Here is a 20,854-nt window from a genome sequence, read left to right on the forward strand (position 1 = left end):
AAAACTGGGCCACTCAGGTCAGTGCACAGAAAAGAGGTAATTAGCAGAATCTGGGCAGATTGGATGCGGAGCAGCTAAATGTGATAAGTGTCCTCTGGTCACACAATCTCATCTCGTTTCCATAACAACATTGAAATGGCCAACTACAATCTGTTCCCAACGCCATACAAGCCTGATGACTCCATTGTGCTAACTTGTTGAGCTTTTACAAATATTTTTTTTTTCATTGAGCGAGAAAATTGATTTTGAATTTCTGTTGCTTTTTACGACTCTTCAGCTGATTTAAAAAAAAAAAAAAAAAAAGTTACAGACACAACAAGCGAAGAAGCCACGTTGCGTGTTTCACTGTTGCTTCCACTTTTGTCAGACAGAAATTGTTAGAAAAATTCTGAAGTACTGAGGCGAAGTGCGCGGCTTCTTAAATGTGTGTGTGTGTGTGTGTTGATTATTTTGGTTTTGCAACACGAGGATTTGCTCATTCTTGTCGCTTCTTTTAAAAACAGGTTGAGGATGTTAGCAGTAAAGCTTCCTCCAAATCCCTCAGCAAATCCCCTACTTTCACCGCAGAGAAGCAAATATTGGAAATCTCGTCTGTCACATCCCCTCTCTGCTCTCTGTTTGTCTGACATTTTCTGTTTATCTCTTTTTCTCCTACTGTATCTCTCTCTCTCTCTCTCTCTCTTGCTCTGTCTCCAAACCTCTGACTCAAAGCCGTTGCGTTAAAGTGGCTGTGTGTTTTCCTTTGAGCGCTGTCTGACAGGGAACTTCTTTCTCTTGATGTGAAAACCACAAGGAAATCTGCGTTTTCTCTGTAAGATAGCAAATTAAATCACTTTTTTCCCACTCAAAGACAAGAGTGTGTTGCATTGTGAGGGAATGCACTGGCACATTGCATTACATACATGAGTGCAAGTGTGCACTTTTGATGTGTGAGGCTCCACACTGGGAACATCAGAAGGCATAGCAAGTTGAAGCAGAAGACTGTGGTGCTCAGGGCGAGCGAGCATAAACTAATAATACCACCAACCGCAGCGTTTTAGTTGTCATGACGACCCAAATACAGAGTATTTCTAATTGCGGTGCCCCCTAGTTGCAACCTTCCAAAAGCTGTTTGACCTCTTCTTGCTCTTAAAATAATATACACACCCACAAACAGCACACACACACATGCACGCACACAAACACAGGCCAAAATATGTGATGTAACTAACCATGCCGTTGTTGCTGGCTTCACAAGTTGTGCAGATTATTTCTGGATCCTGGTAGGGAGCCTGGACTGAACTTCATAACGGTCATTAGGCAGCAGAAGGCCTTTTGACAGTCCAGGAGGTCTGGGGAAGATTCCGCTTGGTTGGTTCAGTGCTGCGCTGCAGATGGGCATGCAAAAATTCCCTTCTGTTGGTTCCTGTGGATGCAGGCTTATCAGTGCCCAGCAGAGAAAGCGGCACCCTCTGTTGTGTATACATCTGTGTGTCTGCAGTGTGAGTAATGTATGAAGCAAGCATATAAAATGATATTTGTGGTTCTGTACCGGTCATTTCAAGGTGTTCCACACTGTGTTTTCTTGCACAGTCGCACACATTTGAACTGACTCAAAGTTTTGGAAGAAACTATAAGAGTTTGTGTGACTCAGCCCCAAAGCCAATGGTATTTGTGCATTCATAGATGACTCTGCTGTGCCTCTAGCTTGATCCATCTAATTAAAAACCTTTTCCCTCTTTTGAGTCCCTCTATTAAATAAACCAGATGGCTATCAAAGCTTAAAGCAGAAAATACTGGTGTAAGTCAGTTTTGCTAAACACTATCATTTCTCCTGAGTCTCCTAAATCATTATTGGCAAAGGATGGACTTTTTCTGCTCAGATCTGCTCAGATAAATCTGAAGCTTAAAATTACTGATGACTTGCTTTACATTATTGTCATAAAATGGGAAAGTACTTTCTTGTTACTGTAAGTTTTTCAGCTCGGTCAAGGACACTTGCATTATGATAGTTTGGCGTGGAATACACTGCAGATTCATTTTACATATCAAGCAACAAGTCAGCAAGAAAAACTGCATTTTTCTTTGTGCTGTAAATCATTCAGTAGATTTAGACAAGGTGTAGGGACGCTTGTGATTGAGGATTACGCAGAAACCTGCAGCTATAGTGAGAACTGATGCAACCTTTTCCTCTGTCTGCTTAGCCACAAAAAGATAACAGATGTTATGCTGCTGCAGCACCCTTCAGGATAGATGTGGTGTGTGTTTATATTTGTGTTTTGTGGTGAACTGTCAGTATGTTTGTGCATCAGCAGGTGTGTTTGCATGACTTCATGCAAATCTTGTCACTCACAGAGTCCATCACCCTGCTTTGGACTTGCTGTTTTTTCCCAGTTTTTCATGGCACTTCAAAGGTCTTCATCACTCTTCGGTAAAACTGATGTATTTTATGTTCCCACATCATTTATTCCAGTCCTTGTCTCAGCCGTTCTGCTGTGATGTGTAAGTCTAATAATAAGAGCCAGGGTGTTACGCAGCAGGAGCACTGTAGCATGGAGCTCCACTCTGCCTAAAGACTAAACAGGCCCCCAAGGATAAGAACTGCCCAATCTCTCAGTTTAACAACCAGGATGTTTGCACAGCATCTGCATTTTAATTAAAGGTCACAACTAAAATGGTTTTGAGTAAGCATAATGGCTTTATAATAGTGTTGCCTTGCAGATCCAAATTTGGCTTTTTCTTGGAAGTGATGAAACAGAAAAAAAAACAACCCACTGCTGCATGTGATAATAGTGATAATATAATATCGGCAATAGTGACAGTGATGAAATAAAATTAGGTTTGTTGTTTTTGCTGAAGAAGGCACAACATCAAATAATCAGATACACCTAAACCGAGACCTCTATTAGTGCCATCTTTACCACCTTCCTTTAATCTTCCTGTGAGTTTGTCAGAAGTCACTGAAAACACAAATTTACTGAGGAAAGTCTGTTTTGGTTCTGCGTCAGAAATGAGGGCTTTGTGAGGAGATTTATGTCTAGTATTGTAATTGCACCACTGGATTTTATTTTATTATTTGCTTTGGCATATTATTTCGTTTTGTTTGTATAAATTCTAGGAAGCAATTATGTAGTTGGATTTCCTCCAGACTGATTTCTGAAACACTTGCAAGTTGCAGATAGCCTGACTTCTTTATCTCAACTCCTTCCAGTGGACTTAAACTACACCTAAAGAGATACTGTGACACACTTTCTCTCAGTACTGTGTGAAGGTTTTCTAGTTATCAAGATAGGATTTTTTTTTTCCCACATAGCCGAACCCTCTATGAAATCCACAACATATGAGAATCAACCACTTCAGATCTGCCCACATGTTTCTCAATACAGGATCAACCCACAGGCCACTAGCTTCAATCCTGTGTCTCTGCCTAAAATACAGTTCTGTGTGAGATGCTCTACCCCTCAGTCACTTGGGTTTTCTCATACGATGTCTAAATTTCAGATGTCCAAGCATTTTGAATAGCCTACCATAACACCGTGAAATAACAGTGTGTACATGCAAAAGAGTGTTGTGTGTGTGTGGGCCTGTGTACAGTGCATAGAAATGAAAAAAATGTTGTCATCTTCATCCCTGTGGAAAAACAAAACAGATAGTCATGTCCAAACTCCGGGTCATAATTGCACACATACACACACACACACACACACACACACACACACACACACACACACACACACACACACACACACACCATACAAACATGCGCATTGGGCAGGCCCCTGTAGGGAGCTGGCTGTCATTTCCTATTTCCCATTCTGTGTCATATAGAATGCTTTATCTTTAGAGGGCGTTTGATCTGCTGAGACTTGGGGGTTGGACTTGCAACTCTGCAAGACTCAGTGTGTTGGTAGCGTCTCTTGGTCTCAGCCTCTCTTTCTCTCTTTATAGCCCTCCATGCCCTTCTCTTCTCCGTCCATAAGGCCTATAGGCTTCATCATCTTTTTGTCCCGCAGCAACTCAGCTGCAGTTCTTATTTAATCTATTCATCTTCCCCTCAAAGTGCTTGATTTCACTTCCCTACTTTCTTCCCACCCACACAGGCACCGTCTTTGATATATTTAGAATGTGACCCGCCTTTCTCCCCTGCACTGAATTATTTTGATAACAACATTATGGTTGCCATCAGGCGAGCGGTGGAAACCGTGGAGGTGGGTGTTGTCTAATCCTTACGCCCATCAAGGTTGCCTTGTGTGGGTTTGCTTAGTCTACAATAATCCCCAGTGAGTGAGAAGTTTTATCTGTTTACTCACAACCTTGACAAAAGTGTTAGCTGACAAATATTGATTTAAACCATCCAACATCAGGAAATAAATCATAAGAAATGCCCTGGTGTGACTTGAGGGAAATTGCTTTGCAGGAAAAAGGAGAATAGAAAACATCCTCCCACGATGAGAGGTCATTCCTCCTAAGATTTAAGCACAATATATCAGCCAGATGTTCATTTGATATTTTTCTTTTCAGCCTGCAATCCACTAAGAATAGAAAGGGCTACATACAGTAGCAGCTCCCAGGATGTTCATAAGTGGTGACAGGTTTGTGTGAGGGGGCGTCTTCAAATGACTCATTTGTCATTTTACTTCAAGGCTTCTTTTGGGCACCATCCAAGCATGAGGGACGGAGCCACATTCACTGGATTGCAAAGTTGTTTATGTGCAAGTTTGTATATACACGTTGTCCTTTCCTTAGTGCTTATTTTACCATTTAGAAGATAATATAAAATACTTGTACCTCTGTATCCTGGCAGCCCTGTTTTTTCCTCTCTGTCTCCCACATACACAAACGCAAACATTTTCTCTTAAACATAAAGTTGTTGCAAATGACATGCTGTAATCCCCTTGAATCATTAGCTTCTTGAGAAATGTGCCTCTGCTGGCACTTGCATCCGAGACCTGGACAGATCTATTAATGCACCATCGCAGGCTTTGTGTGTGTGTGTGAGTGTGTGGTTAATAATCAGGTATGGCTGCTGCTGCTTCTTGTCTCCCCAGAAAACACAGGGGGACAAGAAAACAGAAGCGAGGCGGCTTCTCTGGCTGCTGAACGTCAGCTTTGTTAATGCCCTATTATTAAGACAGCATTGAAAGCGGCACACAAACACTGCAAATTTATCTTGTGGAGGATCTCCAAAAACAAAGTTAGTATTTTTCAAAGGACAGCCAGTTTTATTTGGAAATGGAGCGAGCCTGCAAACTTGTTTATTGTAGGGAGAGTGTGCTTGAATGAGCTGCTATAAATATGGAACCCCTGTTTCAATAAAGACCTGAAGAAAATGTATGTACAACTTACAACTCTGTTCAGAGTAAATGCAGCGGTGAACATTCCTCAGCATCAATGCGGTTTTGTCCTCTGAACCAACCCCCCCGCTGACTGAGCACACACAGATTCAGTCAGTATAACACTTCTAACCTACAGTGCAGCCCTTCCCCCAACACTTTCATGGATCAGAGCTCCCACTCTATAATACATCAGAGAGATGGAGGATACAATATCCAAACTCCTCCACCATATCAGAAACAAGAACGCATCCCACGATTTGTAACTGCAGTGAGATCTGTCTCCTGGTTTTCTCCTGTCATGTTATTATCAGTGCCTTGGTTACGCAATACACCAAAGAATCCATACATTTATCCAACCATTCAAAGTGTTTATAAGTCAACACTATCATTATACTATATGTTTTCCGTTTTTATCTTGGCAGCTCGGTTGAACCACTGACTCGAAGACTGATGCCCCTCCTTGTTGGACTCCTAATTGAATTTGCTGAAGGCACGGTCAGACAGCATGGGCTCGGATTAGTCTGCTTTCATCTCGATGGGCACAGGCCATTAGTTGTCACGAGAAAACAACTACTGGCATTTTTTATGACCTCGTTTGTTGTAATGAGTAAATGCCTGCAAAACCGAGCAGATAGCACAGTCCTCAGACCATAATTGGAGGTGGCGTCTGTGTCAAGAAATAAGTATTTGGATATATTCTCCTCTCAAGATGAAGTGTGTTGCTCATGATAGTGGCTTTGTGTGTGCATCTGGCCTTGATGGTTCCATCAAACAAACACATCTCAATTTCATAGTGTCAGATGACTGAGGCTGCCCTTGCAGGGCTCTTGATCCCCTTGTCCCCCAGTTTTCTTTCAGCTACATTCCACATAGACAGGTGACAAATGAAAGGAATAACCAACATAAAGTGGTGCTGGGCTACTACATACCACCAGAACAGCTTCAGTGCTCCTTGGCATTGATTCTAAAAGTCTCTGAACTCTACTCGAGGGTGGTGGAGAGCACTGTCTAACACGTCGGTCCCAAATCACCTAATGTTCTGAGATCTGTCGACTGCAGTGTCCCTTCCCTCTAAGGGGACAAGTGGACCCACACTGTGCCAGGAAAATGTCCCCCACAGCAAAACAGAGTCACCAGATCTCCTCACTGTATGGGTCAAGCATTCAGGTCTCTACTATTCTCTTGGTGTACGTCACATATGCACCCACATATGTGGAGAATATGGTGAAGGACTTTTTACCACATCTCTGTAAACCAGTGGTCACGGTTTTTGCACCACTGACCCTCAAATGTGCATTCATCTTTGTAATGAGGCATTTATGCACTGCAACCCTACTATAATATCCTTCTCTATGTAACTGTCCAGGACCTGTTCTTGACACAGTCTGATCAGCTCCTGCATTGACCTCACCTGAGTCACGAGGGGAACAGTTGTTCTTCCAGCATCACAGTCATCAAACGTGCACTGACGACCGCTGTTTCCAACCCTATAGTGTCTTGATGTCATTCCCATAGATCTAAATGCAGATGTCACTTTAGTCACTGTTTCTAATGAAACGCTATAGTTGAACAGTCTTTGTGACTGAAGCTCCTGCACTTTGATGTCCCTACGATGAACCCTCCTTCAAAGTTAATTAGATCTTTTCCTGTTGCCATCTTGACACAAAATCAGAATCAACAGGGCCTGGTCAGCATTTCCATACATGCCACAGAGCATTGCACCATGTACCAAGTGTACCATGCAGTGCACCTGTGTGGAAGCATCTGCATTGGTTGTGTGTCATCACTCATTTATTCAAGTTTTTTGCTTTAATTTTTTTATCCGTCTGTGCATCTGAGGGAAGACACCTGTGGTGTCTGGAGGCAGAACAATCTGTTCTTCCTGTTGTCGTCAATGTTTAGTCATTAGACGCTTGTGCCACATGAGTTCCCCTCTCAGTTGGACTCGATGTGGCACAGATTGTAAAACTAGATGTGAAGCTGAGTCGAGGGTGGCATGAACCATGTTGCCTATCTTCCACTGTGTTGATGGGAGTTGTGTGCCGTATTACATCGCAGCAGATCAGCTGGATGTAAATTGACTGACTGTTATCCAGGAGCCATGTATCAGGAGGTGTACCATTACACAGTTAATAGTTAGAGGGATACATTAAGGAAGGAGAGAAAGCCATAGCGTATGTGTGAGGAGCTATCTTGAGAAATGCTGCTATGATACAACCTCGGGGCTTGAGAGCAAGCATCGATGTCTGCATTTTGTGGGGAAGACAATAACAGTAAAAAGCCTGAGGACTGAAGCGCTCCCTGCTGCAAGAGCATGTCGAAGGCTCTGAGTATGAGAAGAGGCAATTGAGTGAGGAGCGAGGGGTGAGAAACAGAGGGCAACACTTGTCAAAAAAGTGGAGTACCAAACTTCCCACTTCGGCTGCAGTACAAACAGTAATTGGATTATTTCGGTCATGAGTAGAATATTTTTCAGTGTCTTTTGAGAGCCTCTCTTTTCCACCAGAGAAGGTGGGGTCCATATTGATGGAATAAATCAACTTTCCTCCAACGTGTAGACTCTGTATTGTGATTCATGATTGCAGGTGTGATAACAGTGACCCTCACATTCAGTGATTCTCCTCTCTATCAAACATGAGAAACTCCCATTGTTATTATTAAACACTGCACACTATTGACTTTTTTGCCTTATACTTTGCAAGCTCCATAATAGCAAAAATTGCTGCACGTTATCGCATTTGTTTCAAGTTACGATATGGTAAACAACATAGATTTTATTGGGGCAGAATAGCTTACAGGAGTATAGTAGTTGCAATCACATTTGACTTGTGACATCTCGAGCCTAAACAACACCAGTTTTAGTTAATCATATTCTGTTTTGTCTTCATAGGAACCTGGGGAAATCTGGACTGCGTGTCTCCTGTCTGGGGCTTGGTGAGTACATTTAATTAGCTTTAGAGGCAAATGTCTAATGATTTCATAAGCGTCCGACTCATCTGTGTGTCTGCATGTTTGTAGAGAGAAGGTGTAGCCAGCAAAAGAGCTGAGCAGAAGGGGATAGTCTTAAATTTTGTCAAATCATTTCACCCCATTCTCAACCTCATGCATCTTTCATACATATGGGAAGTCATGAGAGTCGACACAAAGCTGTTTGCAGTGTTAATATTTTCCCCGTAAATATTTAATCAGTAGCATGGGTTCAGCAAACAACTTGCTCAATTATCACACATATCCAATGCACACCAGAGTGTAAACACACACATTCATTTTGATAGGTCTGATTCATTTGATGAATCTCCTGTGTGTGTGTGTGTGTGTGTGTGTGTGTGTGTGTGTGTGTGTGTGTGTGTGTGTGTGTGTGTGTGTACTGGCCATATCTTAACAATGTGTGTATGAACTGTGTTACATCATGTTTGTGCCAACTTAAGTGGTGCGAAGGGGGTGTGTCTTCGTAGACGAAATAATTTGACAAAGCAAAAGAATGATGCAGTGCAGCTGAGGCTCAGAGCAGACACTGAGGCACGTCTAATGACGGAAAAATCTGTGAATGAGTGAGTTAATCATCTCTGTAGTGATTTTTTTAAAACGATTTAGCCACAGCACAGTGAGCAGCAAGGAGGAATAGTAAACAGGGAGACCATTCCTCAGCTAAAATAGATTTGTTTCAAGCCTCTATATTGGCAAGTCTCAGCCGTGCAGTAGTGCCCTTGAGCAAAACATTGATTCCTTTGTGTACCAGTTTTCTGCAGAGGGGAGCAGCAAGGGAAAAGATCATTTCACTGTGACGATCAAAGGTCTCCTTATCATTTGATTCTATGTGGGTTTGTGTGTTTCAGTGTCTGAGCTGCACATTCATATTTTAAAGGAATAGTTTGGTATTTTAGGAAAAGCTTATTTTAGCAAAAGCAAAATAAGCTTTAGAGACTGAGAAGACTGTGAAAAGGGGAAAACAACTTGCCTAACTCTGTCCATAACTGCAGCTCTAACACCTGTTACATCTCAATTTACAACAGACACAGTCACTTCCTGCTCCAGTCTTTGTGCTAAGCTAGGTTAACCAGCTGCTGTCAGTAGCCGCATGCTTTACTGTAAAGACATGAGAGTGGTATTGATTTTCTCCTTACCTCTCAGTAACAAAGTGAGTGTGTGTATTTCCAAAAAAATTTGAACTCCCCCTTTAAAATTTGTGCATAGATTAAAAAAAAAAATACTGATAGTTTAAAAGAAAATAATTATTTTATTGACCTCTGCCAGCTTAGAAAAATCGAGCTGAGCCTTCACCAGTCTGCTGCCACTTCTGGTGCAGTTAGCTGTGGATTTAACACCAGCCTCTGTAATTATTTCTTATTAGTGGGCGATGACAAGACACAGCATGTGACAGGATCAGGCGACTGAAGGCTGGGAGGAGAATATCTAAATTCCAAAAAAACTGTGCTCAGTCTGTGCTGTGCTTCTTTCTATACAGTCATTGCAGTCTGTGCGTGAGTGCATTCACTTATGTTCAGATATAGTCGGAGGACCTCACATGACCCAAGACTAAATCTGACCCTTGATAAAAGGGTGTTTATTGATAGCCTCAATACTGCTACTTATCAAACCTGTTTTAGATTTTGGGCGATGACAGGTGCTGTCTGTTGATCTGCACCAACCTGTTCAAGGCTGGAAGGAAAATAATAATAGTAATAGTTTACCAGAATTTTTTTTTTTTTGTATTATTTGGCAACTGACATCTTAGAAAAATCAGGCTGTGCCTACACCGATCTGTTGCTGTGGTGCAGTTGGTTACAGATTTAATAACAGCTTCTACATTATTTCTTATTAGTGGGACATGGCACACAGTATGTGACAGGATCAGGCAACACAGAGCTGGAAGGAGAATATAAAAGTTCTAACTAAAAACTGTTCAGCTTATGCTGTTTGAAAGAAGAATAGAGGTTGGATCTTCCTCTGTCTATATGCAAGAATACTGTCTGTGCATGTTTATTTATTTTGTTGTATTATTGACGGAGACGGTGCTCATTGATCAGCAGAATTTAAACTAAAGGATTAGGCTAAAAGGCAAATTTTTTTATCTGGGCAGACAACAAAGGCAAAGGCAACACAATTAGAATAAAACAGCATATCTAAAAGTCACATTCACCAATACACAAATAGCTATAATCCAAACTAAAACCATAAAGTATTAAGTTCTCTGATGCTGTTGGAACAATGCTGGCTGACTGACTGACTGAAGGCGTTTCTTCAAATGGTAATGATGCAGTCTCTACCCTTCCAGTGGAGGAGTTCATATTTATTTGAACTTTTACAGCTCTGAAATCGGTTTGGCTTTTGGTCCAAAACTTTTTAATAGTATTTTTATACAAAGTGAATTCAATGTGGATTCGATAGGTTGAGTCCGGCTCATCAGACAATATGATGAAATGACAAATGATAATGGCATATATGGTTAACATAGCTGTTTCTTTGATCATTGTGTTTCTACCTGATCTAGAATGATTCAAATTAAACCTTACTAATATTTAGGACAGATTATGAGTCAGTGCAAACACCCAGATACATGAAATCAGACACTTGTAGCTCTTGGCCTGATGTCGTTATAAGAAATAGAGGGCATGATTAATAAACAGCCTAAATAGAAATGGGCTGAGTATAGATCTCTGTGGGACACAACACTCAACCCTGACATTTGGCTGTGATGGCTGTTAGGATGGGGGTGTTTTGTCAGGTGTCCATGCCAAAATGTCAAAGTAATAATTAATACATGACTAAAATGGCTCCTGAGTGTGGTTTTACATGCAAAAGGTCTTGTGTGGTTTTTTTTGTTTGTTCCAAACTCTGACTTTGATGTTTCCTTCAACAGGCACTTGGGTAACATTTGGAGGTCAGATCTCTGATGAGGTAAGACGTTATGTCAAATCCATCTGTCAGCCATCACAGCTCATGAGCAGATGTAAGCTTTCATTATTTTAGACCTTGCAAATACATCTAGTGAGCAGTTGTGACAGTTACGTCGCCCAATTTGTAGCCCACATGGGAGCAATGTAGTGTAACTGGATGTAAAATGGTGTGAGTTTGAATAGGCCATAGAAATCGTCCTGGTATCCCAATATCACAGCAGGCTGGTAAGTCCCTGTTGGCTCTACCAAGGCCAAGTGATCAGGTCTTATTTCTCCCTGTCACAAGTTATTAAGTGAAAGACCTCCTCCAGTGGCTTGATTCAGCCTTGAAGGAGGGGGGGGGGGCAATGAACTGGGGACAACTCATCACAGCCTGATGACCACTGGGACTAAGTGACACACACACACAGAGACACAAACAAAATCACCAAAACAAAACAGGAGCCAAGCACTGAAAGAGAAAGTCATCATGACAGAACTGGCCTTCCAATGTACGGCCATGGATGAACTGCAGGCACAAGAACTAGGTCAAAATAGTCTGGGAAATATATTAAGCAGTAAACAACTTTAATCAACAAGCAGCTGCCTGTACACATTCCTGGGGATGTGTTTCTCAGCGGCAAACAGATTTACTCTCCTTGAACTTCTTCAGGGAATTTCCCGGCTCATTCTTTTTTGAAGTGTAATTTGGGGATTATTTATTGTCGTGGATAATACCAGGCTGAAGTTCAAGAGCGGAAACTTTTCTTGCTTTTGTCAGGTGGCAGAGCAGCTGATGACTATTGCCTATGAGAGCGGGGTCAACCTGTTCGACACGGCTGAGGTCTACTCCGGGGGGAAGTGAGTGATATCTATCTGATCTGTAATCCACAGAAGCACTTTTCTTGTCTTGTCAGCTCTTTTCCCCAAAGGACCCAAGATGTTAACAAGATCTAGCCCTAGAGCAGGAATGATTCACCTGCGGAGGCCAAAAATGAAAGGTAGCTGTGACTCTAAAGTGATTAACGTAATCTTATTCATCACTGGAGGCTCCCTATTCTGTTCACAGCTTAATCTACCTTTATAGGCCCGGACATTGTGGCACTGAATAATGCGGGACATGGCGTAGCTGTATGGGGATGAATATGAATTTCAAGGTTGCTGGCGTACAGTACAGGAGGCGTTTAGCCTTTATCTTGAACTCCTTCTGATTTTTAATCAGGTATTCATGCTGTAGATGTGCAGCAGATAACAGTACATGCTCTTAGAGAAATAGCAGCCTGAGATATAATCTCATCATCTCTTTGTGTATTTTTTTTCCCCTCACAGAGCAGAGATAATCCTGGGAAACATCATCAAGAAAAAATGCTGGAGGTAAAGAACAGTCTCTTGAGATTCTACATGTGCTCCAAGAATAGGTTTAAACTGTGTTTATGTGCATAAACGCTACAAAAGGATGTGGATACACAATCATTACACTCATCTGTCATTGTTGAAGATCTGATTCCAAAGCCACGGGTATTAGGATGAAGCTTTTCAGCCACTACACTTCTTGGAAGGTTTTCCTCAAGATTTGAGAGCCTGGTTGCAGGGATTTGCTGCTCTTCAGCCAGAAAAGCTTTAGTGAGGTCAAGTACTGATGTTGAGCTGTAAAGTCTGGTTCAAAGTTGGTGTACCAATTCATCCCTAATGTCAGGGCTCTGCGCAAGCCTGTCAAGTTCTCCCACCCAGAAAACCATATCTCTCTGGATCTTTCTTTGTGCAGGGGGCCACTGACATTTTGCGACAGGAGAGGGTCTTCAGCAAACTGTTGCCTGGCTGAGACTGAATTTCATTTTATGTAATATGAATATGAAAAAATATGTATTCCCTCTTATTCCTTTTCTTATCTTGTGATCCCTCAAATTTATGTTAGGACCCCTTGGGGGTCCTGACTCGCAGGTTGGGAGCCACTGTTGTAGAGTATTATTTTATGCTACAGCTTTAAAATTTCCCTTGATTGTAAAGAAGGGGATTAGCCCGAACAGTTTTGGCCACAAGTTGCATGTCTGCAAAATGCTACTTAATATGTTCATGTACTGTACTTCTCGCAGCTGAAAGTTTGTCACTGAAATCTCTCTACATATCCGTGAGATCAATTCATTATGTAGAAATGTAAAAACATAAAATTAGCTTATGTCTAAGGCTCACAGTTGAAATACAAAGCAGGTGCTGGTGAGTGTGAGCAGAACAGAAAATATCTACACTGCATGTAATTACTCTTTGCAGTATTAAGACTCAGTTATGTGTATTGCCCTTCCTGGTAACTCATGCCGGCTCTCTGCCTGCTTTCACCTTAACTCTGGATCCTTTTGAATTATTGATTGTCCAAGTATGGGGAATTTTATAGTGAGGGAGCTACCTTGTTAGAGTTCAGAGAAAAACGTCCCTCTGTGATTCTTCATACAAGATAAATTACATGTTTGAAAAAGGTGTGCAGCCCATCTGCCACTTCACACTGCAGGAGAGAAGGTCACTGGAGGACTTATCTATCATTATAAACATAAGTAAATATGATAAATACACTTGCATGTGCAGACACATGCAATCACGCACACATGCAGGCATGGACATGCTGACGCACACACAGACGTATATCTTATTGAGAACAACTTTAAAGTCCTTTTCTTTAGCCCTTTGATGTGTCTGTCTGTCTCCCCTCAGGAGATCCAGCCTGGTGATCACCACAAAACTCTACTGGGGAGGAAAGTAAGTGTGTGCATGCAAGTGTGTGTATGTGCATCCAATATGTGTGTTTTCCTTCTCAGATTTTCAGGGCAATCTCTCCAACAACAGGCTTATGCATTCAAGCTTTCCCCTCCGGACACAGAGCATGACATGGGATCGAACGTTTTAAGAAAACCCACAGGCAGCCAGACATGGGGACACAAGCAAAAACTGAGTGGCATACACACACAACATGGCCATTTTCTCACCCCATCTTCCTTCCCTTCTTAGCCTTCCTCAGCAATCTTTTCGTATCTGTTTTGCTGTCATGCTGAAGTATTTTGCTCTCAGTTTGCATTAGTCACATAGTTTAAGACTTCAGGCTTATACTGAGGAAAGTGGAGGCTCCATCTACATACGTCTTCTGATTCTTTTTAAGTATCTGATGTAGATCAGTAGAGTAGGGCCCGGGTGTAATTGTGTAAATTTAATTTAAGCTCATCCTCTCAGACTATCGTCAAGGTACCAAATCAGTCTCTACGCCGGATGGATTTAAAGAACAACTACTTAACCCCCAACTGAGTGAGCTGTGAGAGTGCCTGAGAGCGCTGTCAAGCAGCTCATCACCCAAACACAGATATGTGTTCGCTTACACCATTTTTACTCTTTTGCACAAAAGACAGGGACACGTGAAAATATGGAACATTTTGTTTTTCTGTTTGTAATGCATTATTATTTACATTAACCATAGCAGGCTGGTACTCCACAGGAATCTGAGAGGCAGAAAGGGAAAGTGTAAAATGAAGCAAGGAGAAGACAAATAGCAGGCAACTGAGCAAGCAGAAAATCACCAGAGCAGAAAGAAAACAAAGGAATGAAGGGGAGAGGGAAAATGCAGGGACAGGGAAAATCTGAAAGTGACTGAGTAAACACAGGTGTGGCTATTGATAAATCACTGGAGCACAATAAACACGGTTTTGGAGATTTGCAGGTGTTTCTGTTTTTTTACGGCCCACAACTTTAATCTTTTGGTTTACTCTCACCGCTCTTATCGGCGTCATTTAAAAAGAACTGGCAGCTGTTCTCAGCAAAACAGCTCTGATAAACCCAATGTGCACCACATGCTCAGAACTACATGTCAGACAGACGACAGTACTGACTAGATAGCGAGCATTTAGCAGCTATTTCCCTCATGATTTGGTGGAGACCAAAAGAAAATTGCTGTTTTTACAAATTAATACATTCACATGAAAGAGGTTTTTATGTTGTACATGGTCTTGGTGGTGCTACAACAAACTACAATACAATGAAGACCCATACTAGAAATAATGCATGTTTTAGATAGTTAAATATTTAGCAATGCATTATATTATCTGCATGCTAGACTGTAAAAAGTTGTGTAGTACAAAAATGTAGTGAAAATGTAATTCATCAAACAAAGTAGGCTAAAAGTATGTGTGCATAATACAGTACTTAAGTAAATGTATTTTGCTATGTTTCATCTTGGCATGTAAAAGCTATGACTGGGCAACTTTTGGTTGATAGTACATCTGTATGTATCCAGGATACATGATCATTTTAAACCAGTTTCACTACTTTATTTCCTATGAATTATACAGTAGCTCCAGTTTTTGCCAAGATGTATTTCCACCTGCAAAAATCATTAAAAACGTGCTAACTGGGAAGCCACAGGCACAACATTAGTAATCAGTGTAAGCCGTGTGTTTGGCCATTTGCACAGACACACTGCACAGTTTATTCTATAGGAATGGGCACACGGCGGAGCGTTGAGTGGGTGTAATTCTCTTCAGCGATGTTTGGTACTTTGTTATGCAGGCTCTTGTTTGGCATCTCTAATGATGCGCTTCAAATCATGAGAGTTGTGTGTATGTGCAGGAATGTGTCTTGACACCCGTCACATGCACTTCTTTCCCTCCTGTTGCAGAGCAGAGACGGAGCGAGGCCTCAACCGAAAACACATCATCGAAGGTAACAAGTCGATTTCCTCTCCTCCGCTTTGTCCTTCACACCACCCCATCACTTGAAGCCCCGCTGCTCCCCTCTAATCTCCCTCTTTTATCTCTTTTCCTCTGCCCTCTCTCCTCCTGTCTGTGTCTCCCCTCTCCTCTTTGATTTTGCTCAGTGTGTGCAAGCTGAATTTGAAAGCTGTATTTGCCAGTGGCACATCAAACCTCGACAGATGTTTTGGCTGTTCACTTTGTAATACATTTGCAGGTGTCTTTCTAAGAAACTGTTGCGTCTTTATAGTGGTACAACCTCTGAAGTATCCCATGATCCTCTTTCCTATTTTTAGTCCTTTTTTATAAGACTTATGGCCTTGCTCATGCTTATAGCCGTGGCCCGATCCACCACACTTCCCAAACAACTTGCCATCCGGTCCACAGCGCAGTGCTCCTCCTGCAGTGACTCAGCTCTCACACGTTATTAACATTCACTGCAGCCTCTGCAACGCCGCCCCCACCCCCCACCCCACCCCAAACAAGAGAGGGGGAATACACTCAGAGAGGGCTGGAGGAGAGGGAAGGAGAAAAAGAAAGTAGGAGGAGGGGAAGGAATGGTGGCATTGCTTATTAGCTAAACTGAGTTTGCCTGTCCAGATGATAGGTAGCATCTGTGAGAGAAAGGTGCAGTGTCCCTGTCACCACTGGTGTGGCACACGTCACCGCAGGCTAATCAGTTGGCTGTGAAATATCTGCTGACACTATCTTCCTTACTACTTGTTAGAGGGGTCACCATAGGACAACCAATGAATCATTTGATTGGTTAAGTGACATCTAGGTTCGATGGGGTGTCAAAACTTAATGATCTATAGCAGAGATCAGCGCTGATGAACTCTGAGGTGCAACAAAGTGTCAAAATCTCTCTAGCACCCAGCAAGAGTTCAGCGTTTTCCCTAAGAGGACAAAGAAGTTCCTCGATAATTTCAGCGTTCCAAAGAGACTTTTGCGGAACACATAATCAAATGCATTATTCATGCAGACGCCAGTAGAATAGCTTTGTTGTTCAACGTCTTTTTCTGAGTTCCAAAAATAGACTCCCTTCACCGCCAGTAAACTCTAAGCTAATCCACGAGACAGCGGAAAACTGCTCATGATGACAGAGCAGGCTCAGATTAAGATCCTTGTAATGGGTGTTTCTGGGATTGTGGGAGTGCAGATGACAGAATAAGGAAGAAGTGGTTCTACCGGTGGTGGGGAGAGCAGAACTCTCAACTGGGATTAGCGGGCGATGAAGAAGCCTCTGGCACTAATCTACCACGCACACTCACACATACTCAAGAGTGCGAGAGTGTCTTTTGCCTTGTCTCTCTATTACTCTACTTTGAGACGGTCTCCTGTGTTCGCTTTTCATCTTTCATCTGGCCTTCTCTGCGTGTGAATGGGGACTGATCAGCTCTCAATACTTTGTTGCCATGTCTGATCCTCTCCTCAATATAGAGTGTTACAGAAAAGTGCAACCTTTATTCTGATCCCTCATCTTTCTCATTATCCTCTCGGCTTTGAGTTATTCGGTTCCTCTACCAGCTGTCAAAACAGCATTCATTTATGTAACAGGGATAAAGAATTGCACAGGTGTGGTGCTTTTTTTTTTTCTACATAGATCTTCTCACCAGGAAATTGTGGTGTGAACTCAGCTTGACAGTGATTTATCCTGAAATTAGTCCTAAATTATCTGTGTGACCATTGGAAAATCTCATTGCAAATCAAATTGAAAGAGATGCTGTTGTACCTGTGTAAAGTGTTTTTGACAGTAGCGTAGAATTTAAAATGAAAATATTAATAAGACAGTTCTGTTACTTTCAATAAATAAGTCTTGCTTTTATTAAAACATAATGAAACAAAGCAGGTGTGTCCACCATAATTTAAGCTGCATAAATCTTACTACTTTTGGCTTTATGGTCCTGAAATGTGCTGCTGTGAAAATATGAGAAATTTTCAAGTGTATTTAATCACATACGGTAAACGGTGACTGAATTCCAATAAGATGTTCAGTTCATGCTCTTATTCATGTGTGCTCACTGTCACGACTTCACTGAGACAGTCTAGTGGGCTGGAGTCGTAATTAATGTTATTACTTACACTTGTGCTTTTCCTACTCCAGCAAGTTAAAATATGTGGTGTGAAAATGGGCTATTAACAAAAGCTGCCTCGCCTTATTGAACCATGTACTCCAGCCTAGTAACAGCTTTCCCTTTGGCTGGCTATGAAGCCAATAGGAATTCAGCAATTAAACTGAAAAACTAAAGAAAAAAAAGAGAGATAAATAGAGATTCAGATTAATCTGCATGATTCTGAGTAGGATAGCAGCTGTTCAGAATCATCAGACACAGATGTTTTTATTCCTCTCAAACAAGCAACCATTCAATTCTTATTACGTTAAATGGTTAGAAACAATTCAACATGATCTTCCAGTTGATGATGGGACATTAGATTAGAATTTGAGGTGATAAAGACTGCATTTCTTTTACGAACAATATATTGGAAAATCGAACATGAAGGACATGGAAATCAGAATGAATATGAGGACTCAGATTTACGTGCGCTCCATCAAAAGACGTAGAAGGCCAGTTTCAGCTTGCGGACCTTGAATCACATGTGGTCAACTGTCACTTTGCCATGTTTATGAACATGCTGACTTTAAATCCCTCCAGGATCCAATTCACCCTATTTTTCCTTTTACGTGAAAAAATCAAGCTAGCACTCTTAAATACCTCACTTTTGTAAACTGTTTCGAGCATCACCATGAGTTGAGCATGCTGCGAACGATCTAGTTTTTGTATAAAGCTGTTCCTATAGCTTGTCCGCACGGCACTGTCGTCTAATTAGCAAGAATAAATGGAGGGAGTTGCACGTACGAGGTGATTATTACTCCTCTCTGTAGATCCAGGCCAGTATGTCTGCATGTCCAAAGTTATCAAGGGATAAGACTTCTCACTTGCTAGCATGTCTGAATGATACTGTAATAAGTCTCCTTGGTCCTGTGGTATTAGCAGTATGCCAGAGTGGAGGATGATACTCCTGGCTTATGTGGGCTATGTTAAGTTTTGGCAAATCATCTTAATGGAAATCAGAAATGTTTATTGATGTGTTTATACTATGGATGGTGATATATACATCTTTTCCAGTACAATATATGTGTATATATACATATAGTCGTTTCTATTGACTGATTCTTTAACTTAATCTACATCTCTCAACTTCTTTCATGCTCTCTCTTCAGGTTTAAAGGGCTCCCTCCAGAGGATGCAACTCGAGTATGTGGATGTGGTTTTTGCCAACCGGCCAGACAGCAACACTCCCATGGAGGGTGAGTGAGCGCAGGCCAGATACCGGAGGGGCTGGTGGAGGGTTAGGGCAGGGACAATTCATGTTGTTCTGTAACATGAGAAGGTGAGAAATACTGACAAGACCGCTGCCCTCATCAGCCTGGCGACCTTTGCCTTTGACCAAAGGGGTTTGTCACTGTGGCAAAGTGTGTGTGTGTCTCACACGCACACATGCACATTTCAAGTACAATCTTGCCACATTTCTCGTCCTCTATTTTAGACTACCAGTCTCCCTCTCTTTCTCTCTGTCTCTGTGGGATCGCTAGTCTCCGCAGGGTCTCTGAGCTGCACCCGCTCGCAGCCCTCCCTGTTCTTCAGAAGCAGGATTATCTGGCCCCCCTCAGGGGATGCTGGTGTATTTTTGGGCTGGTCTCACTAGATACAAGTCCTACTGTGCGCTCTGTTCCTTCAACACTGTAGTGCTGCCTTTCCCACACATCTACCTTATGTCACCATTTATTCCTTTCACACATTTCCAGCTTCTTCCTCAATTACTCCCTGGTGGAGTGGCCACTACAGATACTCAGGCCCCTCTTCTGTCCTTCCACACAAACCCTCATCCACAGGTAGTGTCTGACTGAAAGGCTGGAGTCCCATTGGTCTCACTAAAATATTTTCCAGTCTTTCCCCTTTGCCCCTCATGCTTCCTCCCTTGCGAGCCAGCACAGTGTGGGAGGCCAATCTGTCATACTTATCATTCCAGCGGCCTCGCTGTCACTGGTGGTACTGGTGAGTGGCAGACAGACCCTACGGCCTGCTCCATCAAAGCTTCTTGTGAGCTGTCTGTGCAGACAACTATTGACAACTGATGTCGAGAAATCTAATCTGATCGACAGATTGATTGATGAAGACTCTGACAGGGTAATAGAAACTGAACAGAGAGACATGTCCGATTGAAAACAGACCAAGATCAATATAAATATAGATAGGCTGAATGTGTTGTGCTTTCAGCAGCACTGCAACACAGTGGGCCCATTAATCAGTGTAAAACATTGTGCATGCTTGCTTCATCCTTCATTACTGTGGAGCAATGCCACTGTCATAAATCATTGCGTAGAGGGTCAGTCACTCTTAACAACTTCAAGGAGTGGGACTGCATGCACTGACAGACACACAAAACTGTGTATCCTCGTGCATAAGCACTGTAATTGTTTCCTAAATAGCTTCTCTTGGGAATGGAGGAGCAGTGCTAACATGCAAAAAAAAAGTGAGACCTCTTCATCTCTGTGGGCATTTGCAGTACGTAGGACTCGTTATGCACATGCCTAAGGTATTGATTCACACACCCACGTGTTCCTGAAGCTTAAACAGGATTAACAGCATCAATAACACGCACAAAAAAGCACTCAAGTTCCAAATGTGTTTTCGAAACGAGAACGTTGAGCAGACTAACAGGTGTGCCTCATGCATATGTGCAGAATTTGCATTTGTATTTTGTTTTTGTTGTGACTTTAACTGCTTCCGACTTTGTGTGAGACAACTTGTGTCCCCTTGAGGACAAAAAAAGTGATGTCATTGCTGCAGAGTCTGTCTTTGTTACCATCACTGCTTTCTTTCTCCCATCCACTCCTCCTTCTCTGTGCCCCCCCCCAGCCCACCCCACCCCCTTC

At 42.1% G+C, this 20,854-nt stretch overlaps 1 protein-coding gene across 4 annotated transcripts in view; it reads left to right on the forward strand.

Annotated features, from left to right (window-relative positions):
• The window catches only part of kcnab1b (potassium voltage-gated channel subfamily A regulatory beta subunit 1b), a 36,702-nt gene that overhangs the window by 9,867 nt on the left and 5,981 nt on the right, over positions 1-20,854 (forward strand). For all 4 annotated transcript variants that reach the window (XM_023405484.2, XM_023405485.2, XM_023405486.2 and 1 more), the window contains 7 exons: positions 8,206-8,249; positions 11,176-11,213; positions 11,973-12,052; positions 12,521-12,565; positions 13,895-13,939; positions 15,843-15,886; positions 19,139-19,225. In XM_023405484.2, the coding sequence (XP_023261252.1) occupies positions 8,206-8,249; positions 11,176-11,213; positions 11,973-12,052; positions 12,521-12,565; positions 13,895-13,939; positions 15,843-15,886; positions 19,139-19,225 (383 nt within the window). The remainder of the gene's footprint in view (positions 1-8,205; positions 8,250-11,175; positions 11,214-11,972; positions 12,053-12,520; positions 12,566-13,894; positions 13,940-15,842; positions 15,887-19,138; positions 19,226-20,854) is intronic.

This window comes from Seriola lalandi, unplaced genomic scaffold, assembly GCF_002814215.2.
Source record: "Seriola lalandi dorsalis isolate HSWRI2012SDOR001 ecotype SW California unplaced genomic scaffold, Sedor1 jcf7180002054277, whole genome shotgun sequence".
NCBI lineage: Eukaryota > Metazoa > Chordata > Actinopteri > Carangiformes > Carangidae > Seriola > Seriola lalandi.